The sequence below is a fragment of the Trichomycterus rosablanca genome, chromosome 13 (genome assembly GCF_030014385.1).
Source record: "Trichomycterus rosablanca isolate fTriRos1 chromosome 13, fTriRos1.hap1, whole genome shotgun sequence".
NCBI classification, from domain to species: Eukaryota; Metazoa; Chordata; class Actinopteri; order Siluriformes; family Trichomycteridae; genus Trichomycterus; species Trichomycterus rosablanca.
The window spans coordinates 31342181-31369566 of NC_086000.1; the positions used below are offsets into that span (position 1 = coordinate 31342181).

The following is a 27386-nucleotide window of genomic DNA, read 5'->3' on the forward strand; positions in this document are numbered from 1 at the left end:
ACCTGTCCTGGAAAACCGCTGTATGACCTTGGCCACCATGCTGTAGCTCAGTTTCAGGGTGTTAGCAATCTTCTTATAGCCCAGGCCAGCTTTGTGGAGAGCAACAATTCTATTTCTCACATCCTCAGAGAGTTCTTTGCCATGAGGTGCCATGTTGAATATCCAGTGGCCAGTATGAGAGAATTGTACCCAAAACACCAAATTTATAAGCCCTGCTCCCCATTTACACCTGGGACCTTGACACATGACACCAGGGAGGGACAACGACACATTTGGGCACAATTTGGACATGTTCGCTGTGGGGTGTACTCACTTATGTTGCCAGCTATTTAGACATTAATGGCTGTGTGTTGAGTTATTTTCAGAAGACAGTAAATCTACACTGCTATACAAGCTGTACACTGACTACTCTAAGTTATATCCAAGTTTCATGTCTATAGTGTTGTCCCATGAAAAGATATAATGAAATATTTGCAGAAATGTGAGGGGTGTACTCACTTTTGTGATACACTGTATATATATATATATATATATATATATATATATATATATATATATATATATATATATATATATATATATATATAAAATTAGGGCTGTAACAATACACTCTACCCCTGATGCGATTCACGATACTGGGTTCACATTAGAATTTTTCCTTTTATTATTTCTATAAAATAAAATACTGTATTTGTGCTTATCTTTTATTTATCTAAATAATGAATGCCCTTTTATTTTTGAGGTAGGTACAAACTATGCAAAACAATGCTGCACATTTCCCTTTTTGTGTAAAAAAGAAAAAAATATATATTTGGCTGGAAAATTCCGAACCTGGCAACCCTGTAGTGACATCAACCAGGCGAGGTGAATAGCACCAGTGCCATCTGCTGTTTGGAGTGAATATTGATTCATTATACATGTAAACCGATTTGAATAGTCACACGTGAATCGATTTTTAACTGTTATGTGGTGCATCGTTACATCCCTATTACAAATAAAACTATTTCAACAGAAAATCACCCATGAGTGACCCATCCTCATTGCGTGTTGTGTCCAGTGGTATTTTCTTAATGTCCACTACTAGTGCATTGAGTTTTCCTTCCTTGTTTCTGTTTTGAGAGCTTGGGTTGTTACTTACTGGTGAATTGAGTATGCCCATGTGGGGCAATATTTGTTTTCTGTTCCTTAGCAATGTCTTATTTTAGCCATTCTAAAATTAGTTTTAATAGGAGTTTTGTATTGTGTTGTTGGAACACCGACTCTCAAGTGGCTTTCAATAAAATCGTCTGCTAAATACTGTAAATATAAACAAAAACAATGTTGCTTTATCCTTATTATGTCCACTTTCTGTGGTAGACAACTGTCAGACAGAGTGTAATCCTACCACCAGCATGCTTCACAGCAAGGACAGTGTTGTTGGGTATTAATGTATCACTTTTTTTTTTATACTTTTGGTCAATTACAACTGGCCGATAAACTTTTTCAAATAGCATTTTCATCTAACAACTAGTCGTTTTACCTAACCACGTTATTTTTGAACAGTGGCTATTTTTATAACATCATCTAAGCCCATAAATGTATGTGTATATGTATGTGTATGCGTTTGCATCATTAAAATCTCAAGGCTGCAATGAAATATACATTCCCTGTCAGGAATGTATATAAAAGTTTAATGTATGTAAACTTTTAACCTGAGCTGTAGCTCCTGCTAACATAGTAAGGTCTATGTCAGCAAGACCTGCGATGTGAACTGATGAATCTTGTGTAATGAGTAACTACCGTTCCTGTCATGAATGTAACCAAAGTGTAAAACATGACATTAAAATCCTAATAAACAAACAATAAACAAACAATAAACAAACAACTTGTAGATTGTACAGCATGAGTAAAAGATCTAAATTGTATTATTTTAATTATATCGTCAGTAGAGTAAGAACAGAAGTGTTTTATACTTCATAAAATGAAATATTGCTCCCCAAATCCACTTTTCTGTGCTGGACCCAGAAACCATAATATAATTTCTCCTTTAACATTACATTAGCTGTTATGTTTCCCTTTTTTATGATTTTACCCAGGGTTGTACTGAACATTTTATCTGGCAGCTGCATTAAAGAAATTTCGGGGTGCCACTCGGGTGGTCTAACAGATGTCAGCAGTAGCCACTTCTTTCCTGACCACCTGTCTGGCATTGCCTCTTACCAGGAGGCAGATCTGTATAAGCTCTGTATCAGCAGTCTCGCAGGGGCAGTGATCTTTTCTGAGAATTGACGTCTGGAGAAAACTTGCTAGGATTTTCGGCTTATAGTTGAGTGGGAACAAAGTTTTATTAGGGCAGGTCCAGATTCTCAACTATGAGAAATACATTTCATAAGCCAATATACCCTGATCAGCCATAACATTTAAACCACCTCCTGGTTTCTACACTCACTGTCTATTTTACCAGCTCCACTTACCATATAGAAGCACACACTAACACACCACCACCATGTGATTGACACTGCAGTGCTGAGAATGACCAACCACCCAAATAATACCTGCTCTGTAGTGGTCCTGGGAGAGTCCTGACCATTGAAGAACAGGGTGAAAGCAGGCTAAAAAAACAGCATGCAGAGAAACAGATGGACTACAGTCAGTAATTGTAGAACTACAAAGTGTTTCTATATGGTAAGTGGAGCTGATCAAATGGACAGTGAGTGTAGAAACAAGGAGGTGGTTTTAATGTTATGACATCAGTGTATCAGTGATTTGTTTTATCATTGTTCTGATTTTATTGTACAACGTCTTGGATGACACTTGAGGTCATTGAAGGTGGTTTATAAATTTACATTTACATTTACATTTTACATTTTACATTTATTTACATTATAAATAAACGTGACTTGACTTGTTACTAATGTTGATCAGATTAGTGTATCACTTTGGTGAAGTGATGATGGTGTGATGATTTATACAGGGCAGCAAGGGAGCCACCAAGACACGGATACGTTTGGCCTTTTTTTCTTGGCAGTTTTATTGCTTGACAGCAAACCAAAAGGTAAATTAATACACAGGAACAAAGATTTTCATTTTCATCCAGTCTGTCACTAAATACAAACAGACAAGAGGGATACCACAGGAAAGAAAGAACACAGATAATATAGACAGGGTAATTAGGACCACCAGATAAGCCATCTCACTAATTACGCTTAGATTTCTCCATTGACTTTCCACAGATGGTCTTTAAGAACCAACTGTGGGCATGAAATCTTTCCTCAGATGCCAAGTCTTGTTTAAACTGTCAGCTGGCCTTGCAACACCAAGATATGCCTGACCCTACCCTGATCACTGGCCTAGTTTTGATTTCCTGCTGGCATTCCCCATCACAGACAAATACCATCTCCTGCCATGCTTGTTTGTTTAATTCTTTCTCTTTTGCTTCTTCATACTTTCAGACTTAGTTCACCAAGCCTGTAGCTGCTTGGCTATCATTTACTGATTAATAGTGTTTACATGTGTTTTGCATTCTCTCCTCTTTTTTATTAGTAGTATACTCAAATGTTCTAAATTTAGTTTATCAGTCTGATTAGTCAACTGTCTTCCTGTTTACTTATTTAGAGGCCAGTCAGGATAATTTGGACATGAGTAAGACAATGACCATTTACTCCATAATGTTAAACAGCTTCTTATAAGCCTCCACAAAGCTGTTTATGAGAAACATGTACATTATACAAGACTGGAAAAGTTCAAGAATGCTTCCAGTCGATAGTTAATGACAAATAAAGATGCTGGTTTGGTGAGTCACATTTACCAGAGTGGGTGCAAAACATTTGGTGAAGCTTGTTCTGCATAACATCTGTCAAATTTACTTGGAACACGCCATTCCATGACAGAGAATATTGTCACAGATGAAGAAAATGAGAGGATTTGGTCTGTTTTTATTTTGGCCCACTTTTACAGTCAAGCTGGAAAGTCTGCACACCCCTATCTGTACACACCCTTAGCCTAATACTTGGTTGATGCACCTTTGGCAGCAATTACAGCTTCAAGCTTGGCACCCTTGTTTCTGGACATTTTTGCCCATTCCTCTCGGCATATCCTTGCAAGCTCCGTCAGGTTGGATGGGGAGCGTTGGTACACGGCCATTTCCAGCTCCTTCCACAGATGTTTGATTGGATTCAGGTCTGGGCTCTGGCTGGGCCACTCAAGGACATTCACAGACTTTCTCCGAAGCCACTTCTTTGTTCTCTTGGCCGTGTGCTTCGGGTCGTTGTCATGTTGGAAGGTAAACCTTCGTCCCAGTCTGAGGTCCAGAGCGCTCTGGAGCAGGTTTTCTTCAAGGATCTCTTTGTACTTGGCTGCATTCATCTTTCCCTCTATCAGGACTAGTCGCCCTGGTCCCACTGCTGAAAAACATCCCCACATCATGATGCTGCCACCGTCATGCTGCACTGTATGGGTGGCATTAGCCAGGTGATGAGCGGTGCCTGGTTTCCTGCAGATAATTCTTTTGACCCCATGGCTTGGAGTTTGCTCTGATATGCATTGTCAACTGTGGGACCTTATATAGGCAGGTGTTGGCAATCCCCAATCATGTCCAATCAATTGAATGTACCACAGGTGGAGTCCAGTTAAACTTTAGAAACACCTTAATCAGTATCAGTGAAAACAAAATGCACCTCAGCTCACTTTTGGGTGTCATATCAAAGGGTGTGCACTTTCACTTTGTCATTGTGGGCTATTTTGTGTCGAATTTTGTGACAAAAAATTAATTAATCTACAGATCTATTCTAGAATGAGTCTGTAACGTAATAAAACCTGGAGAAGGTGAAAGGGGTGTGTAGACTTTCCGGCTTGACTGTATTTGCATTGTGTGCATGCAGTGGATTTAGAAGTATCCCGACCCCTTGATTTGCTGTGGTTTTGATTTTAAATGAATATAATTGCACTTTTTCACAAAGGGGCTCAGATATTTTATTAAGTAATTTGTCAAAGCCCCAGTGCTTACAGCCAGTTGCAAGTCCTCATGAATATGTCTCTACAAGTTTTTCACACTGAGATTTGGGCAGTTTATCCCATTCTTTATGTTACATCCTTTGTCAGACTGGATTGTGAGCTTTTGATAACTGCCATCTTCCGGTCTTTTCAAGGACGCTTTCTTTGATGATATTTCTGTATTTGGCTGTATACAGAATGGATGGTATTAGCCAGGTGATGTTTACTCTGTTTACTGTGTTTACTGTACTTACACTGTGCTGTATATACTGTAGATAGATACAGTGTATCACAAAAGTGAGTACACCCCTCACATTTCTGCAAATATTTTATTATATCTTTTCATGGGACAACACTATAGAACTAAAACGTGGATATAACTTAGAGTAGTCAGTGTACAACTTGTATAGCAGTGTAGATTTACTGTCTTCTGAAAATAACTCAACACACAGCCATTAATGTCTAAATAGCTGGCAACATAAGTGAGTACACCCCACAGTGAACATGTCCAAATTGTGCCCAAAGTGTCAATATTTTGTGTGACCACCATTATTATCCAGCACTGCCTTAACCCTCCTGGGCATGGAATTCACCAGAGCTGCACAGGTTGCTACTGGAATCCTCTTCCACTCCTCCATGATGACATCACGGAGCTGGTGGATGTTAGGAACCTTGAACTCCTCCACCTTCCACTTGAGGATGCGCCACAGGTGCTCAATTGGGTTTAGTCCATCACCTTTACCTTCAGCTTCCTCAGCAAGGCAGTTGTCATCTTGGAGGTTGTGTTTGGGGTCGTTATCCTGTTGGAAAACTGCCATGAGGCCCAGTTTTCGAAGGGAGGGGATCATGCTCTGTTTCAGAATGTCACAGTACATGCTGGAATTCATGTTTCCCTCAATGAACCGCAGCTCCCCAGTGCCAGCAACACTCATGCAGCCCAAGACCATGATGCTACCACCACCATGCTTGACTGTAGGCAAGATACAGTTGTCTTGGTACTTCTCACCAGGGCGCCGCCACACATGCTGGACACCATCTGAGCCAAACAAGTTTATCTTGGTCTCGTCAGACCACAGGGCATTCCAGTAATCCATGTTCTTGGACTGCTTGTCTTCAGAAAACTGTTTGCGGGCTTACTTGTGCGTCAGCTTCCTTCTGGGATGACGACCATGCAGACCGAGTTAATGCAGTGTGAGGCGTATGGTCTGAGCACTGACAGGCTGACCTCCCACGTCTTCAACCTCTGCAGCAATGCTGGCAGCACTCATGTGTCTATTTTTTAAAGCCAACCTCTGGATATGACGCCGAACACGTGGACTCAACTTCTTTGGTCGACCCTGGCGAAGCCTGTTCCGAGTGGAACCTGTCCTGGAAAACCGCTGTATGACCTTGGTCACCATGCTGTAGCTCAGTTTCAGGGTGTTAGCAATCTTCTTATAGCCCAGGCCATCTTTGTGGAGAGCAACAATTCTATTTCTCACATCCTCAGAGAGTTCTTTGCCATGAGGTGCCATGTTGAATATCCAGTGGCCAGTATGAGAGAATTGTACCCAAAACACCAAATTTAACAGCCCTGCTCCCCATTTACACCTGGGACCTTGTCACATGACACCAGGGAGGGACAACGACACATTTGGGCACAATTTGGACATGTTCACTGTGGGGTGTACTCACTTATGTTGCCAGCTATTTAGACATTAATGGCTGTGTGTTGAGTTATTTTCAGAAGACAGTAAATCTACACTGCTATACAAGTTGTACACTGACTACTCTAAGTTATATCCAAGTTTCATGTCTATAGTGTTGTCCCATGAAAAGATATAATGAAATATTTGCAGAAATGTGAGGGGTGTACTCACTTTTGTGATACACTGTAGATAGATATAGCTATAGACATAGATATATAGATATAGATATATAGATTATATAGAAATTTAGATCTTTATTGATCCCCACACTTTGCCAACAGGTGTATGAACTATATAAAATTAATTATATGGGTCTAGTATTGGTTTAAGGAATTCCCTTTCCTGTGTCCTTGTACAGATGTAACATATCTCTTTGGGTCTAGACGTAATTATATGATATGTAATAAAGTGGATGTTTATAGCGAGTGGGAAACCATTTAACCAACTTAATTATCAGAATTATGTTACAACATTCCGAAAAAACAACAAAATAAATGTTTCTGACTCAACAACCCATACCTGGTGTATCAGATTTTTAGTGAGACAGCTTGACTATTAGTTACAGTTTATAGATCTTTCCTTATTTAAATAAATTATGCTTGTACTGAATATACTGCCTCTGTGATAAAAATATAGCAGTCTCACAGTGTGAATTAAGTTTAGATTTAGATGCTAGTTTAGATTTATCAGTAATAAGCCAATACTTGTCTTGTGGTCTGATGACTGTTCTTTGTACCACATTTATCCTTTAAAAATAGCTTAGTTATTTATGCCTGTATTGATTTAATGTCATTTAAGATAAGATGTGGTGATGGTAAGTTATGGCCTTTCAGTATTTAAACCCAGAGATTTAAAGTTCTCCATCTGTAGGTCTTCGAGCTGCTGCTATTCCAAGAGCTCCACTGAATAACATCCAAACTAAACACTCACACCCACACAGTAACCATTACACCCACTTTACAGACACCTGTGATGAAAGATCTGCGTAAATAATATTTTTGTGGTATGGTAGGTTTTTTTGTTTGACATTGTTCATTTTAGTATGTTGGCTGCTGATTATCTGGTGTGGTTGCTACTAAGGAAAGGATTTTTTTTATTTATTCTATTTTTGCAAAGTATTTATTGACGTTCCGTCTAGTTAAGAGCCTGTTAGTTTGACATTTCCTGAATGTCACTCTAAAGGCTTGCTGTGGTGCCAAACTGGAAAATGTTTAATGCAATTTGTACTGGTTTAGTGCTCTGGCTTGTAGTCGTAAGCCTGTCTCCAGGCTAAACTTTGTAACTTTTCCTACAAGCTACTGCTAAGAAGTTAATGCTAGTTCTGATAGAAAGGTGTCAGAATACACAGTGCATCACAGTTTGTTGCGTATGGGGCTGCATAGCTGCAGATCAGTCAGGGTGCCCATGCTGACCCCTGTCCACCCCCGAAAGCGCCAACAATGGGCACGTGAGCATCAGAACTAGGTGACGGAGCAATGGAAGAAGGTGGCCTGGTCTGATGAATCACGTTTTCTTTTACATCACGTGGATGGCCAGGATACACTATGGGAAAAAAGGCAAGCCAGCGGAGGCAGTGTGATGCTTTGGGCAAAGTTCTGCTGGGAAACCTTGGGTCCTGCCATCCATGAGTATGTTATTTTGCCGCGTACTACCTACCTAATCACTGTTGCAGACCATGTACACCCTTTCATGGAAACGGTGATGATGCACCCTGCCACAAAGCAAAAATGGTTCAGGAATGGTTTGAGAAGCACAACAATCAGTTTGAGGTGTTAACTTGGCCTTCAAATTTACCAGATCTCAATCCAATCGATCATCTGTGGGATGTGCTAGAGTTAAGTCTGATCCTTGGAGGCCTCACCTCGCAACTTACAGGAGTTAAAAGGATCTGCTGATAACATCTTCGTGCCAGATACCACAGCACACCTTCAGGGGTCTAGTGGAGTCCATGCCTTGACAGGATAGGGCTGTTTTGGCAGCAAAAAGGGGACCAACACAATATTAGTAAGGTGGTCGTAATGTTATGCTTTATCGGTGTATATACACCAGTAAAACAGAAAGTTATGCATTACTTCTAAAAAAGGTCCCAGACACCTTACACTTCAAGTAAAATATGAATGGGAAAATGCTTCTTAGGTGTCCACATATCATTGATAAATGGTCAGTGGGTGTCTTTGCCTAACGCTTGTGTTAACCATGTGGTGTATCTGTGCTCAGTGTGTTGGCAGGCTACAATGGCACTATTTTTGCCTATGGGCAGACTGGCAGTGGAAAGACCTTCACCATCACCGGTGGTGCTGAACGCTACAGTGACCGAGGCATCATCCCCAGAACCCTGTCCTACCTGTACCAACATTTTAGCCAGGTTAGTGGTTTTCTTCTTTTAATTCAGCAACCTGCTAAAAAATGCACCAAGCTCTCTAAGGCTTTCTAAGCTGGTTCATTCTGTCATATACTAATCCATTGCTGGTTAAAGCTGGACATTATTAGTTCTGTGTTCAGAGCAAACCAAAATCTGGTTGGTGATTGGCAAAACCCAGCATTCATGTGTTTAAAACCAATTAAATGCTTTCCACAACATTCTTTCAACAGCGTGTTTAGCTCTTAATGGCAGTTATGATTGGTTTAGATAATGAAGCCATTGTGCTCAATTTTTAATGTTGTAGTACCATGTCTGCCCTGCATAAACCAGTGTTCTTTTAGCAATTATTCCATCATAAAACCAGTGCTTTTTTCAGGACAGTAGTATGGTGTATACCACCCACGTATCATACCTAGAGATCTACAATGAGGTGGGATACGATCTTCTTGATCCACGGCATGAAGCGTCCAATCTGGAGGATTTACCGTACGTATCAGCATCTGTATTTTATTTTCTAGTAATATAGCATGTAATAATTCAGCTTTTACAACTGCTACAGTGGAGAAAGGTTTTTACTGAGGTTACATGGCAACCCCCTTCCTCACACATTTTATTTGTTTAGTTATATAAGCTCCATCTCTCAGTACTGTTCAAATAAAGCTCAAATGTCCATATGTTTAAATATGTTCAAAACGACACACATACAACTGTATATACACAGTCATGTGAAGAAGTTAGGACACCCCATGAAAACCTTTGTCTTTTTGAACATATTTAAACATATGGACATTTGAGCTTCATTTGAACAGTACCGAGAGATGGAGCTTATGTAACTAAACAAAAAAAATGTTACAAATTACTTTTAAACACAAGGTGTGAAATGTAATGAACAAAAATGGAAATTTATTGTGAGGAAAAAGTTAGTACACCCCCACTTTTATTACTACTTAAACCGTCTAAAATTAGAATCAGGTGCACCACATCAGCTGCAATGATTAGACCATCGTTAGAGGACATTGGAGTTTTATTTAAACCTCAGACATTAGTTTGGTTTGCTCTTGATTGTTGAAGTGAGTGTTATCACCATGGTGAGATCTGAGGCCTGCAGAAAGAAGGTTGTAGATGCATATGAGTCTGGGAAGGGATTTAAAAAGATCTTAAACAGTTAGAAATCAGCCGTTCCACTGTCTGGAAAATAATGTACAAGTGGAGAACATTTAAAACAACTGCCAACATGGTCAGGTCAGGCGCGTAAAGAAGTCTCCAATAATCCTACAATGTCATCACAGGACCTACTGCTAGCTCTTGCCACAGTTGATGTCAAGGTACATGCATCTACCATCAGAGACTACACAAGTTTGATTTTCATGGGAGGTGTGCAAGGAGGAAACCCTTGCTGTAAAAAAAAAGCATCAGGGCAAGACTAAAGTTTACCAGAAAACACACAGACAAAGGACTTCTGGAACAATGTGCTTTGGACAGATGAATCCAAAGCTGAATTATTTGGGCACAGTAACAGAAGACATGTTTGGCGCAAACCAAACACAGCATTTGAGCACAAGAACCTCATACCAACTGTGAAGCATGGAGGATGAAATGTCATGGTTTGGGGCTGCTTTGCAGCAGCAGGGCCTGGCAAGCTCTCCATTATACATAGAACCCACGATGAATTCTTCACTGTATCAGAGGGTGCTTGAGGAAAATGTAAGACCATCTGTCCAGAAACTAAAGCGGAAGTGGACCATGCAGCAAGCAAATGTCTGATTAACAGTAAGTGGTTGTTGTGCGAGTTATAGAAGTTGACAGTGTGTGGTTGGTGGCTTTGTGTCTTGTAAGGAGCATGTTAGCCGCTACTCTCCTGTTATTAGCTGTCAAATGATTAAAACAGTCAGTAAGTGGAAACTGGCAACCATAGGATGTCATAGGATGAAATATGGTTAATATTGGCAATTAAATAAAAAGAAAGTTTAATATTATTGTACAATAAACTAGCGTTAGTTGTTGGGGGATTGATCTTTTGTTTGTTGGGCAGTTGTAGCTTAGTGGTTAAGGTGCTGGACTAGTAATCGAAAGGTCACTGGTTCAGGCCCCACCACTGCTAGGTTGTCACTGTTGGGCCCTTGAGCAAGGCCCTTAACTCTTAATTGCTTAGACAATATACTGTCTTAGTACTGTAAGTCATTTTGAATAAAAGCGTCTGCTAAATGCCAAAAATGTAAATGTAATGTAAATGTTTGTAGGTCTTGAAAGCAATAAATTGGTGCTTGAAAAGTGCTAGAGTTTAATTTTGCGGCATCTGTATTAACTTAGATATTAAGTATTCGACATTGCATCGGTTTATATAATATTTGTGTGCAGTCACATGTTTGAGCAGGATTGTAACGTAACACCATGTTTCAGTGACTGTACTGGATAAGACCCGTGTCAACCGCAGGTCAGAAATTTTATTTAGTTGTGCCTGTGGGCTGCAATATAACATAAAGTGCTGCTGAAAGCGTACACTGTCTGCTGGTGCTGTTATTACTTGCTTTCTGAGTTATGTTGCCTCTTTATCTCTTCTTTCTCCCTCTTTTTTCTTTGGGACTTTATAAAGCTTATTGATTTATTACTTAATAAATACAAAAGCTTTTGTCATAAGATTGGATTCATGTGTGTTACTAAATTGTCCTGCTGTCTTGCGCTGGGGATCCAGCTCAAGGCCTTCAGTCCCACTAATTACATGCTGCTAGAAATAGACAATGCCCACTTCTGACCACACAGGCTAAACTTTCAAGGATCGAGGGTACTAAAATTTAAGCTTGCAAGTAGAACGTTTTCTCTTTACTCACTGTCTTATGTATTGTTGTTGCCTAGGTGCCTCAGAAAAATGTTAAAATTATAGCTAAAATAAGCCTACTATACATTTTATATAAGATTTTAAAGGGTTCCCACATAGTGCCATTATTTTTTTTTTCTAGTTAATTTATGCATTTTCTCCCATTTTCGCCCAATTTAGCATAGTCAATTTGTCTTCCGTTGCTGGGGGATCTCAGATTGCAGTCGAGGTGGGTATATTGCTGCTCACGCCTCCTCAGACCCGCACGCAGCCCTTAGCGGAACCCTTTTTTACCCATGCACTCTGCACAGAACCGTGTCTATTATGCCCACTAGATGGTGCCCAGCCGACCGGTGACAATGTTTCAAACCGAGGAGTTCAGAATCTCGGCGCTGGTGTGCTAGCGGAATATCCCGCTGCACCACCTGGACACACCATAGTGCCCTTATAACACATTCTTTTTTTTGTTGCTATTTTATTTATGCATTTTCTCCCCTTTTTCTTCCAGTTTAACTTAGCCAAATCCTCTTCTGCTGCTGGGTTTCATGATCATGTCTTAGGAGGGTATATTAGCCCGACACATGCTCTCTCCAGTCCACCGACCCCCTCTTTTTTGTCTGTATTTTGGTGGATTCACATGTAAGGCCAGCTTTCATGCAATGATCTTTGGCTACTAACCAGGGTCCTTACACAGCGTTGAAGACCCCACCCCTTTTTTAAGTCCAGTCTTTTCCCACCCAGCAGACTTTAGTGGTCAATTTTGTCTGCTGCGGGCATTGCCAATTGTGCCCACATTTTTTGCATTTAGCTGACGCCTTTATCCAAAGCAACTTACAATTGAGACTGTATACATTGTAAGCAATCGAGGGTTAAGGACCTTGCTCAAGGGTCTGAAAGTTGCACACTGGCAGATGTGGGGCTTGAACCAGGAACCTTCCGATTACATTTTCGGCATTTAGCAAACTCCTTTATCCAAAGTGACTTAGTTGTGTGACAGTATACAGTCTGAGCAAGTGAGGGTTGAGGGCCTTGCTCAAGAGCCTAACAGCAGCAACCTGGCAGTGATGGGGCTTGAACCAACGACCTTCTGATTACTAGTCCAGTACCTTAACTGCTAGGCTACAACTGCCCTAGACCTGTACCTTAAATGCTGAGCTACCCCTGCCCCTAACTCGATTCAAACTCGGGGAGTTCAGAATCCCAGCTATAACACATTCTTAGGCAAACCAGATTTCTATTAAAAGCAATGTAATATTATTTATAAAGACCTTGTGTCAGAATATTAAAACCTTTAATCCAACCAGTTGTACCAAGTAACATTCTTCAATAACTTTGATAATGCTTTGAAGTGCAGTTTATAGACAGTTGTTCCTCCACCCCCCTGCCGGCCAGCATGGGTACAGCAAGTGGGAACTTTACGATCAGGATCACAAACTTTTTTTGCAGCTACGTCTGTATGCTTTTCTATTTTCATTTTTTTAATTTAAACAAATATACTCAGTATAATATCACAATGATTCCGTTCTCATATTTGAATCAGCATGTAGACAGTTAGAAAGTAGCTGACACTGTGAGCAGTTGGATAGTAGTACATGTAAATGTAGTGAAGCTGTTGGTTAAAAGGCAGCTTGCAGCAGCTGTAAAAGCCATCGCTGAAACCTCAACCAATGAACATGAGGAGTAATTTATTTGTATGTTTTGAGGAACCTTGTCACTTCATTATCACATTAGTAGCCTCTGCTTGATGGATAAAGCATGTGTTGGGTGTTGTAGGATGTGCATCGGTACAATGCTAAGCTGAAGGATTATTTATCTGTTTAGAAAAGTAAAAATTAAAGAAATAGCTTACTTGAGATTACTAAAACAAAATAATATATATATATATGTAAAAACAGAAATAAATTAATAGAAGATAAAAGAACCAGATACATTTTAAACTAGTCAAACAGTGAAGCGGTATAGCCCATCAGTGAAGCAGTGTAGCCAATCAGTAAAGCAGTATAGCCCATCAGTGAAGCAGTATAGCTTGTAACTAAAGCTGTATAGCCCATCAGTGAAGCTGTGTAGCTCATCAGTAAAGTGGTACCATCACTAAAGTGGTATCGACCATCAGTGAAGCAGTATAGCTCATAACTAAAGCTGTATAGCCCATCAGTTAAGCTGTATAGCCCATCAGTAAAGCTGTGTAGCCCATCAGTAAAGTGGTACCATTACTATAGTGGTATAGCGCATTAGTGAAGCAGTACAGCTGATCAGTGAAGCAGAACAGCTCGTTGGTGAAGCAGCATAGCCCATTGGTGAAGCAGTATAGCCGATCAGTGAAGCAGTATAGCCGATCAGTGAAGCAGTATAGCTTATAACTAAAGCTGTATAGCCCATCACTGAAGCTGTATAGTCTATCAGTGAAGATGTGTAGCCCATTACTAAAGCTGTATAGTCTATCACTGAAGCTGTGTAGCCCATCAGTGAAGCAGTATAGCTCATAACTAAAGCTGTATAGCCCATCAGTGAAGGTGTGCAGCCAATCACTAAAGCAGGTATAGCCCATCTGTAAAATGTTATAGCTCATCATTCAAGCTGTGTAACCCATCAGTAAAGCATTATAGCTCATCATTGAAGCTCTATAGCTAGTCAGTGAAGCAGTATAGCTCAGCAGTGAAGCAGTATAGCCCATTGCTAAAGCTGTTTAGCCAATCAGTGAAGCTGTACCATCACTGAAGCAGTATGGACCACCACAGAGGCTGTATAGCCCATTACTGAAGCAGTTTAGTTATTCCTTTTACTTAGCTGATAGCAGGTATTTTTGTTATATGAATAGCTGATTTGTAATATCAATTTCTGACTGGTTTATTTGATAAAGCATGTATGATGTTTAATAGTTATGAATACATTAAAGTGCCCTGAGGTTTCAGAAAGTGCTGAACACTGCAGTTTAATGTGCGACACCACACAATCTAGAACAAGCATTTGTTGTTCTTTTACATTTGGTTTGGTAGCTGTTGTGTGGGTGAAAATTGGTAATGAGGGTAAAAATAATGTCACTTTTTAATGTCTTGTGCTTGATGATTGTCTTTGTTTTTATTTTCTTTAGTAAGGTAACAATAATGGAAGATCCAGAGCAGAATATTCACCTGAAGAACCTGTCACTGCAGCCATCAACCAATGAAGAAGAAGCTCTAAATTTACTCTTTCTGGGTGACACCAATCGCATGATTGCAGAGGTAAGCAAAGTACCTAACATATCAAACACCCCCCAAAATGATTTTTAACCACCTGTATTGCTGTACGTAGTAAAAGTTCTCAATGCTTTGTTTTTCACACTTTAATGTTGACAGCTGCTGTTACTTTCTCCCTTTTATGAATTATTATTGACTTACATGCTGTCATTAAATAGCAAAATCTACCAGCAGGCAACCTGATCTTTATTCTGTGTAACAAATAATTGTGTTGGGGATACAAACATAAAGTGATAATAGGGGTTAAATACTGGGATAAGGTATTGTAGAAATTACAATTTAAATTTAAATAGAATAACTACAGTATACAGCAGTAGAAACACTATTTGGTCAGGATGTGGATGCCTGCCCTGGTGAAAAAAAAAGTATACTTAAGTAAACTAATCTTCAATATGCTAAAGTGCACTAAAGTGTATTATTGTCACACTAATGATCAATACACTTAGAGTGCTAAAATGGAACAACTATTTTTGTACTTAATATACTTTAGTTGTACAAAAATAATACAAAAGCTCAACTTTAATTGTATTAAGTGAACTAAACTGTACTAAATTGAGACTATTTTAAGTATATTTAATTCAACTTAAGTATACTACTGCATGTGTATTTAATTCCATGTTTCACATACACTTAAAGTGAAATTGAAGCACACTTAATCAGTATTCCAAGTGCACTTGGAGTACATTAAAAATATATTAAAAATAGACTTAAAAAATATTTATTTTAAAATAAAAAAATGTGCTTACACTTCCTGTCTTTCTAGACTCGATTCGTTGTAGTTCATAGCAGAACTTATCAGCCAGGCACTGACCTCTGAATTGTAACCATCAACCAGTAGGGGTCGTTAATTTTTTATGTTTCAAGGTGGTTTTGAGACTTTTAGCAGACGCGAGACGTCTCTTTGCTTCTATGGGGCTGCATGGGCGGTCATTGCCGGTCATTGGATAAATGCCACGATTTTGTCCCGCCCCCGGACGCTGAGCGTCTCTGGGGGTGAATGGGGCTGTGGGCGGGTCTGGACGCTGAGCTTCTGCAAGATGATTGGAGGATCAGTCGAAAGGCTGAATCCCGTTTTGATTGACAGCTGTCGCTGGGAGCTTCAGTACCATCGCGGATTTTGCGAGTGAAGTCGGAAGACAAACTGCAACCCATTTCATGCCATTTTCTTGAAAACTAACAAAGGGGAGAATTTATACATTTATATATAAATATATTGACACATTTTATGATGTAAGCCGACAATGAGCTTCCCCTCTTTGAAAGACCAGCAGCCGCCACTGGTGTAGTAATACCTACCTTATGGATTCCTTATGACTAGACATAAAGATGTTTGTTGTTAACGCTTTATTGTGAGTTCTAGTCACTTTAAAATACACTTGGAATTTAAATTTTAACTCGTTCATTCAAATACACTGAATGAATATTTATGTAGTGAATTCTTTGCAAGTATAATCACAGCATCATGTGAACTCAATTAATTACATGCAAAGTAAAAATACATAACATAGTATTAAACAGTACCTGAATATGTTCTTTAATAGAATTAATTTATTTTCCATATTAGAATTAAAGAATGCTGAAATATTTTTAAAATTATTATATTTTAAAATAACAAAAATACTAAAAACGTTTTACTATTGTACCAATAAATAACTTCATGTTAAAAAATACAAATTGTTTAACATTCTTTGCAAAAATATACCAAACATCTATTATGAAAACAAGTATTTAAGAAGTATATTAAATTAAATTAAACTTAAATTTAACTAAAAGTATACTTCATGGTAATGTATTTATTAAAAGTATACTTTTTGATAACCTTCGAAAAGTTTGATAGAAGTTTACTTGCTCAAAGTATGATATTAATATATTTTTAACATGTTTGAAATAAGTACAGACATTTGCTAGTTTATTTATAGCATACTTAGACGAATCTTAGTATATTTTAAGTACTATTAAGTACACTTTTTTTTCACTAGGGTGACCATGAGCCTGTTGGACATACTATTAGAAAAGTCATGATCATTAATATGGAGCTTTACCATTGTGACTGTAACAGCCTTTATATTTCTGGAAAGGCTGTTAACTAGTTTCAGTGTTTGCCTTTCAAGATACTGTCAAAAGTCTGTACCAGCACGAAAGTTCAAAGGCCATACAAAAGGTCATACAAAAATCACCCACCATTACTTAATAAAAGGAGACAATACCCCAACATGTAAAAGATGCCAAACACAGATGCCACTCATAATAAAACATATTCTAATCGAATACCCCAGATATATCAGAGAGAGACAGCATCTACACATACCTGGAACTGTTAAAGAAACCCTCAACCAAGAAAACACAAGAGCAATCCTAAACGTCCTGACAGGAACAAAAATGAAAACAAAAATATAAATGGACAAATAGAAACAAGGAAAAATTACTTAAACATAACACTGATCATGCCATAAATAACACAATCATGTGTATAAAGTGGCGTAAAACTCAAATAAATAAATAAATAATTGACTGGCAGCAGAACACTGGTTAGTTATTTTCTTTGTTACATTCTGTTCAGGACTTGCTGTTGGATTTACAGCAAGGAAAACATTTCATGATTGATTATATCACTTTTTTTGAAATCATCATGCATTTAATCCTAGATGGATTTAACAGCTGCACTTTTATCTGAACATGAGCGTTGTTAAGAATACACACAGTGACTCAACAGCACAAAGACCACAGTCAGTGGGACTGTTTTACTGAACTGATCAAGCATCACTGGAGACGAAGTGTTCTGCAATGTGACAGATTCAGGTCTTGAGATGTTTTTTATACTGACTTTGTACTCTATGTAGTACCATTGGTGCTATTTGTTGTTAAATTCCTTTGGGTCCTGTACTTTAAAGAATCACTGTATTAAGAACAAGCACTGCTTTAGTAGCATCCCTTTGTGGTCTAACTCGATCACTGCGATGAGAAATGATGAGGTCTAAAGGCCTGACCGCCCACCTCTTCCAGGTCAGCAAACGACCCCCTGTTCACCAGAATAAACAAAATTCTGAATATTTCTTCCCTGAATATATTTCCCACCTGGTTAGAAATGTGTCTTGCATAAGCTTGTTTGGGCTCTTGGTGAATTTGAGTGTGTGGCCGGGGGTGCAGGCAGGGGTCAGTCTGTTTAATGCATTCGTAAGTTTGTTTGTTTTGTTTATTAGGATTTTAACGTCACGTTTTACACTTTGGTTACATTCATGACAGGAACGGTAGTTTATCTTTACACAAGGTTAATCAGTTCACAAGTTTATATCGAACACAGTCATGGACAATTTAGCATCTCCAATTCACCTCACTTGCATGTCTTTGGACTGTGGGAGGAAACCGGAGCACCCGGAGGAAACCCACGCAGACACGGGGAGAACATGCAAACTCCACACAGAAAGGACCCGGACCGCCCCACCTGGGGATCGAACCCAGGACCTTCTTGCTGTGAGGCGACAGTGCTACCCACTTAGCCACCGTGCCACCCATGCATTCGTAAGAGTTGTGATGTAGAATAATTCATAACATTAAAGAAAAATATTAGTTTTGCACCAGTAGGTTTTGATTTCAGTAGATATTGATGTGTGGCTGTTTTCTTTATAATTTGGGACATTTTTGCTCAGCAGTTTTTGGTTTAAAAAGCCACAAAGCCGACCATGTGCCATGTGTACAGCTCAGAAAAGATGATAATGTGAAGAACATTCGGGTGGGTAATACTGCAAAAACATACTGTGGTATTCAGTAAAGTTAAAAAAAAAAAACTTTACTATTATTTTAGCTTCTAGTTATACACAGATCAGCCATTAAAACCACCTCCTTGTTTCTACACTCACTGTCCATTTTATCATCTCCACTTACCATATAGAAGCACTTTGTAGTTCTACAATTACTAACTGTAGTCCACCTTTTTCTCTGCATGCTTTGTTAGCCCCCTTTCATGCTGTTCTTCAATGGTCAGGACCCCCACAGGACCCCCACAGGACCACTACAGAGTAGGTATTATTTGGGTGGTGGATCATTCTCAGTACTGCAGTGACACTGACATGGTGGTGGTGTGTTAGTGTGTGTTGTGCTGGTATGAGTGGATAAGACACAGCAATGCTGTTTTTAAACACCTCACTGTCACTGCTGGACTGAGAATAGTCCACCAACCAAAAATATATCCAGCCAACAGCGCTCTGTGGGCAGCGTCCTGTGACCACTGATGAAGGTCTAGAAGATGACCAACTCAAACAGCAGCAATAGATGAGCGATCGTCTCTGACTTTACATCTACACGGTGGACCAACTAGGTAGGAGTGTCTAACAGAGTGGACGGTGAGTGGACACGGTATTTAAAAGCTCCAGCAGCGCTGCTGTATCTGATCCACTCATACCAGCACAACACACACTAACACACCACCACCATGTCAGTGTCACTGCAGTGCTGAGAATGATCCACCACCTAAATAATACCTGCTCTGTGGTGGTCCTGCGGGGGTCCTGACCATTGAAGAACAGAGTAAAAAGAGGTTAAAAAAAGTACGTAGAAACAGATGGACTACAGTCAGTAATTATAGAACTACAAAGTGCTCCTATATGGTAAGTGGAGCTGATAAAATGGACAGTCATGTAGGAGGAGGCGCGTGATAGCCTGAGCTCTCTTAAGTCAGGGTGGGAGCAAAGCATGCTATGAAAATAGTTAGTTAGGGAATTAGATATGACTTGATTGGGTGGGAAAAGGTGGGAAATGCAAAGATAGAATTAAAAGTGATGAATGGAAACGTTATAGCTAGCTAGGGCAAACTTAAGGTATTCCAACAATACAGTTCTACATTGCTCTGATGAAAGCTGGTCCAGATTATGTTTAGACTAACCGATGGCAAAAACAATACCTGCAATACCAAAAGAGATCTTAGTAAAAGGGGAAGCAAGTGAGCGAGTAGCATTATTACAAGCATCAATAATGTGCGTCACAGCCTTAGATCAGCACCTTAACATCTGCCCAACATTTGCGTCGATGACCATTGTGGCCAGTGTGTGTGTGACTTATGACTGGCAAACCAAAAAGAGTCATTTGAATGAGGTTCTTTTATCATTGGCAAAAATAACCAAATGATATCAGACCAAACCACAGAGACAAAAGGCAGATCTTAATCCAGATCAATGGAATACATGATCTAATGAGTAATAGATGAAAGAGTGAGTGTAGCCTCAGTCAGACATCAAAGCAGAGGGAAGCCCTGGAGCCTAAACACATAAAAGACTAGTGTGTGTGTGTGTGTGTGTGTGTGTGTGTGTGTGTGTGTGTGTGTGTGTGTGTGTGTGTGTGTGTGTGTGTGTGTGTGTGTGTGTGTGTGTGTGTGTGTGTGTGTGTGTGTGTGTGTGTGTGTGTATAGATGACGTACTATGGACTGTGCTGATGCAGTAAACGTTTACTACAGGGTTCCACTCTGGTCTATTTCTGTACTGAACTATTTTAGATCAAACACAACTACATCAGTCACACAATCAAATGGTTTCTGTAATGTACAGCTCATGCTAAAAGTTTAAATACATTTTTAATAAACGCGTACACCACATTCAGAAAGTATTCAGATCAGTCGTCTTTTTGTGCACTGCTTCGTGGATCTGATTTTAAACAGATCTGTGCTGAACAGCATGAAAGGGGGCTAACAAAGCATGCAGAGAAACAGATGGACTACAGTCAGTAATTGTAGAACTACAAAGTGCTTCTATATGGTAAGTGGAGCTGATAAAATGGACAGTGAGTGTAGAAACAAGGAGGTGGTTTTAATGTTATGGCTGATCAGTGTGTATAATAATAATTATTATATAGTCTCACATACAGAAAAAGAGGAAATTAATGCTCTGCTGCTTTGTGCATCCACCCCTCCTGCAGGCACCTTGGCCAACCAGCAGAGGTCACCTTGCAACATAATAAAGGAACCCTATTGACTTCCCTCCATCAGGCTCAGCCAGTTTTACCTGTTGGGTGCACAGCAAGGTTGATAGCACAGCTAAGATTTGTATGTCCGATCAATATATGATCTAAGCATGCTCATTCAATATTTTTAAGATTGAATACAAGTTAAAAGTGACGGAATGTCTTATGTCTTACAAAGGTGATTATAATCAGGTGTCCACATACTCTTGGCGGTGTTCTACCTGTAGCAAATATTGTGTGTTTATCTTCTGCTTAATCTCCAGTTTATCTTCTGCTTAATCCTTATCAGGTTCTATCAGTCTACCTGGATTCACACACTCACCACATTTACTTTCTCCAATTAAGATTAGCCAATTCACCTTTTACATAAACCAGTGTACTAAGAGGCAACCCACACTGACATCTAGAAAACATGTTCATCTGTTCTGACCCTGACTGAAGGCGAAGATTCAACCCAGGTGGGAGGAAACCAAAACCCACATAGTCCAGGAAAAACTTGAAAAGCACCATGCAGAAGCACAGATACACCACATTCTTCCATCACCGAGGAGACGTGAACCAGGAAGACTGTGGAATTAATCAGCAAGCACAGAGCCCAACGTCCAACAAACATCCTCACCAGGACAACAGTAATGGAACATGTAGAACCGATCGTCCAAAAACAGAGCGCAGACCAAACACACAGGCGGAGTGACCGGATGCGGGGTTTGATTTACGCACGGCAAATAATGATCCGTCTACAAGCTTGAGCCCCGGGGTTATACCATTTAAGAAACACTATAAATAGACATATAGAAACCACCTGACAACAGTCATGACACATTTAGATTTCATAACTAGAGATCAAAATTTAATTGAGACCTAAAATATACTGAACTATTAAAAATCATTGATGTACGTTTAATTTAAGAAGGCTAAATTGATGGAAAAATGGAAAACAAATGAATGTTAAAGGAAAAACTAATCTAGAAAAAAAAAACTATTTATAAAGGGCTCAAAAAATAAACATTAAATAGAGACCTAAAATACACTGATCAGCCATAACATTAAAACCACCTCCTTGTTTCCTCTATCTATTTCTCTGCATGCTTTATCTCCCAGGATCACCACAGAGCAGGTATTATTTGGGTGGTGGGTCATTCTCAGCACTGCAGTGACACTGACATGGTGGTGGTGTGTTAGTGTGTGTTGTGCTGGTATGAGTGGATCAAACACAGCAATGCTGATGGTGTTTTTAAACACCCCACTGTCACTGCTGGACTGAGAATAGTCCACCAACCAAAAATATATCCAGCCAACAGCGTCCCGTGGGCAGCGTCCTGTGACCACTGATGAAGGTCTAGAAGATGACCAACTCAAACAGCAGCAACAGATGAGCAATCGTCTTTGACTTTACATCTACAAGGTGGACCAACTAGGTAGGAGTGTCTAATAGAGTGGACAGTGAGTGGACACGGTATTTAAAAACTCCAGCAGCATTGCTGTGTCTGATCCACTCATACCAGCACAACACACACTAACACACCACCACCATGTCATTGTCACTGCAGTGCTGAGAATGATCCACCACCTAAATAATACCTGCTCTGTAGTGGTCCTGTGGGGGTCCTGACCATTGAAGAACAGGGTGAAATCAGGCTAAAAAGGTATGTAGAGAAACAGATGGACTACAGTCAGTAATTGTAGAACTACAAAGTGCCTCTATATGGTAAGTGGAGCTGATAAAATGGACAGTGAGTGTAGAAACAAGGAGGTGGTTTTAATGTTATGGCTGATCGGTGTACTTTCAATACACTATATGGACAAACTTATTGGGACACCTCTTCTAATTTTTGAATTCATGTGTTTTATTACACCTGTTAGCAACTGTTGTAGTTATATCAATTATATAAAGGTAATTAAGTGCTTCCAACTTTGCAGCAACAGTTTAGGGAATGCCCTTTCTTGTTCCAGCATGGCTGTGCCCCTGTACACAAAGCAAGATCTATAAAGACATAAAAGTTTTGTTCCAATGTCTGACCTCACCCCCACTTAACAGCTTTAGAATTAACTGGAACATCAATTGAGGCTTTCTTTATTTATATCAATACATATGGCTGGGCACAAATTCCCACAGACATAGTTCAAAGTCTTGTGAGAGGCCTTCTTGAAAGAGTGACTGGTATAGCTGAAGAGCTCACATAGAGGTCACTTTATCGTAATATAATTTGTTTTGAATTGAAATGTCCAACAAGCTCATGGTCAGGTGTCCAAATACTTTTGGTCATGTAGAGTGTTACCCTCATTACATCATTTATATTTAGTTTTTTTTTTTTTTTTTCAAAAGCAGTCAATTGAGGGTTAGGGGCCTTGCTGAAGGGCCCAACACTAGCAATATTGTGTGGTGGGGACAAAACCAGCAACCCTCTGATCACTTGTACAGTACCTTAACCATTGAGCTACCCTACCCTGTATAAGGCAGCAACTCCACTTTGGAACACGCTAAACTCAATTGAACATTTTCATATACTGAATAGTGATGAGATTTGAACTCAGGCTCCCAGAGCACATGTTGTTATGCTGCACCCACACATCCTGTTTTATTGTGCTTTTTTTCTAGTAAATATGACTTGTTTTCTATTGGTGGTATAGTAATAAAGCTGGTAAGTGAGTGCTGCTAAGCATCATGAGTCCTAGGGATCTGGGTTTTATCCTCGCCTCCAGTAAATATATGCGTGATGTAATGGTGTATTCTCTTCTTGCGGCTAGTGTGGTCATTTTTAGTCTTCTCATCTGTTCTGTGTTGTTCTGCTATTCTTTCAGACTCCGATGAATCAGGCCTCCACTCGTTCTCACTGCATCTTCACTATCCACCTGTGCAGCCGAGAACCGGGTTCGGCGACACTCCGCCGCTCCAAACTGCACCTGGTGGACCTGGCTGGCTCTGAGAGAGTGGGGAAGAGTGGGGTGGGGGGTCAGACCCTTACTGAGGCTAAATACATCAATCTGTCTCTGCACTACCTCGAACAGGTCAGTGGACACACCACAGTGATAGTGGTTTAACTAACGATCATACTAAAAGGTAATATAGAATGCTAAAACAGACAGGACCCACTCATACACTATATGCACAAAAGTATTGGGACACCCCTACTTTTTGAATTCATGTGTTCCAACCTGAACAGTTGCTAACGATTGTTTAAATTAGAGCTGTCATTAATCGCGTTAATTAACGCGTTCAAATTTTAATCGCGATAAAAAAAATTAATAGAGATTACAAATTTTAATCAAACGTTTTTTATTGGGCTATGTTTTTACCGCTTGAAACATGCATCTCTGGTCATTTGCGCTGCTTTAACACAGCAACATTGTGTTTATACTGTATAACGATAACACAGGTCTTTATCCAGTTTGCGGTCGTGAGTTACAAATTACTCGAGCTGCTGCTGCTACATATTGTGAAGTATAGGGCATTTTGAATAATATTTTTTGTTTTCAAGAAGTGAGTAATCGTCAGTAGACAAAATTACAGTTATTGATTGACGCTTTAATATCATCTTTGGTCAAAGCCGCATTTGTCTCGTCAGGCGTCTGCGTGCATGGATCCACGTTACAGGCAAAATATGACTTTATTTCAGAAGAATTTGGATGGAAAGCCCATGAACTGTACACATCGTGGGAACATTATAAACACTGGTGTTAAATGGATCGCATGTAGATGCTTTAACATAGTTAACGATGTGGGTCTAAATGATGTTATACGTGTTGCTTCTATAAATGGTTCATTGTAGTGCCCTGAGCGCCTGTTTCCAGTGGCAGGGTTATGAACAGAAAAGATCCTCACTTTTGCCAGATAATGTGAACAGACATTTTAGATAACTGGTGAATGATGGGTAGCTGTTAACAATTCTATATAGGCAGTGACTGGCTTTCTAAAGATAATTTAGATGTAATAATTTTACCATAATTTATTGGTAAATTTGTTCTTGAAATTAAAATGTGCATAACTGTTCAAATTTTGTTTAGTTATTTTTGCAGTCGATTAAATTTTTTAATCGCGATTAAAGAACCAAATTAATCACGATTAATCTCGATTAAAAAAATTTGGCGTGTGACAGCCCAAGTTTAAATAATTTATAAACAGGTAATTAATGCTTTTAACTTTGCAGCAGCAGTTTAGTGAACAAAGCAAGCTCTATAAAGACATGAGGAAGTTTGGTTTAAAGAAACTCTAGTCTCCTGGACAGAGTCCTGACCTCATCCCCACTGAACAGCTTTGAACTGAACCGGAACATCAATTGAGGCTTTCCTAAACAGCATAATTACCAGGCCAAAATAATGCTCTTTTGACCGAATGACCACAAATAGGAAGCCTTTATTTGTCATTTATACATATACAGACGTACTGTATAGTACAATGAAATTCTTTCTTCACATATCAGAGCGCAGGGTCCCTGTAGTAGAGAGGGTTAATGGCCTTGCTCAAGGGCCCAACAGTGGCTGCATGGTAGAGCTGGGATTCGAACTCTCAACCTTTCAGTTGATAGCCCAAAGCTGTACTCACTACACTACCACTGTCCCAAATTCCCACAGATATACCTTGGCTGCTGTTGTAGCTTAACATATCACATTGAGGTCACTGTATTTTAATACCATTTTTTTAATGGAATGTCCAATAAGCTCACAGTTAACGTGATTAACGAAGGTGCTGAAATGAAGCACCATTGCTGGAGTTTTCTGTTAAATGTGTAATTTTTGCCTAATGATTTTGTCTAATGAGTTTTGAATGATATACCATTGTTTGAAACCTTATCAGTTCTGCTTAGATGTACTAATGAATTGTTTGGCTTCACTACAGGTGATCACAGCCCTGTCTGAGAAGAATCGCTCTCACATCCCGTACAGGAACTCTATGATGACCTCTGTTCTGAGGGACAGTTTGGGAGGCAACTGCATGACCACCATGATCGCCACCGTGTCAGTAGAGAAGAGGAACGTTGATGTAATGCTTTCTTATGTTTAACACTGAACTGTTTACACTGTATGTACTGCAGACTTGGATCAGATGTGATTCTTCTTCTGTCAGGATCTTCAAAATGCTGCTGTAGTCTGAATTTAGAACTCATTTAGTACAAGAACTGAATACACATATGTTCAAAAGTACAGTATGTGGACACCCCTCCTAGTGAATAAATGTAGATGTTGCCACTGTTCCGTTGCTAACAGGTGTATGAAAAATGATGATATGCTCTCAACATTGTAGCAACAGTTTGGGGAATTCCATTTTCTCTTTGAGCATTATTATGCCCCTGAGCACAAAGACAGGCTTTATGTCTAAAGTCATGGTTTGACTAGTTGTGTGCAATGGAGCTCCAGTTGCTTATGTAGAGCCTTGGACTCAACCTAACTGAACACTTTTGGAATTTATTAAACTCAGATTCTAAGCCCTGTTTTTTCCAACATCAGTGCCTGACCTAATTCTAACTCTATTGACATCATGGGCACAAATCTCCACAGACACAATCCAAAGTCTTGTAGAAAGACTTCCCGGAAAGGTGGAACATATTATTTGTTTATTTCTACGCTACATTTCCAATATATGTTTTGTGTATATTATATTGTCTTGTGACTTGACTCGGACTTTAGCCTTAAGACTTGTGACTTGACTCGAACTCTAGCCTAAAGACTTGTGACTTGACTCAGACTCTAGCCTAAAGACTTGTGACTTGACTCAGACTCTAGCCTAAAGACTTGTGACTTGACTCAGACTCTAGCCTAAAGACTTGTGACTTGACTCAGACTCTAGCCTAAAGACTTGTGACTTGACTCGGACTCTAGCCTAAAGACTTGTGACTTGACTCAGACTCTAGCCTAAAGACTTGTGACTTGACTCAGACTCTAGCCTAAAGACTTGTGACTTGACTCAGACTCTAGCCTAAAGACTTGTGACTTGACTCAGACTCTAGCCTAAAGACTTGTGATTTGACTCGGACTATAGCCTAAAGACTTGTGACTTGACTCGGACTATAGCCTAAAAACTCGTGACTTGACTCGGACTATAGCCAAAAGACTCGTGACTTGACTCGGACTATAGCCTAAAGACTTGTGACTTGACTCGGACTATAGCCTAAAGACTTGTGACTTGACTCAGACTCTAGCCTAAAGACTCGTGACTTGACTCGGACTATAGCCTAAAGACTTGTGACTTGACTCAGACTCTAGCCTAAAGACTCGTGACTTGACTCAGACTCTAGCCTAAAGACTCGTGACTTGACTCGGACTCTAGCCTAAAGACTTGTGACTTGACTCAGACTATAGCCTAAAGACTTGGGACTTGTGAACATCTCTGGCATAAGCACTGACGGGGCATGAAATGTTATCGCCTT

At 39.6% G+C, this 27386-nt stretch overlaps 1 protein-coding gene across 5 annotated transcripts in view; it reads left to right on the forward strand.

Annotated features, from left to right (window-relative positions):
* kif6 (kinesin family member 6) overlaps positions 1-27386 on the forward strand; it is a 133051-nt gene that overhangs the window by 9950 nt on the left and 95715 nt on the right. For all 5 annotated transcript variants that reach the window (XM_063006998.1, XM_063006996.1, XM_063007000.1 and 2 more), the window contains exons 4-8: positions 8877-9024; positions 9398-9507; positions 14928-15057; positions 23824-24030; positions 25859-26002. In XM_063006998.1, coding sequence (XP_062863068.1) covers positions 8877-9024; positions 9398-9507; positions 14928-15057; positions 23824-24030; positions 25859-26002 — 739 coding nt within the window. The remainder of the gene's footprint in view (positions 1-8876; positions 9025-9397; positions 9508-14927; positions 15058-23823; positions 24031-25858; positions 26003-27386) is intronic.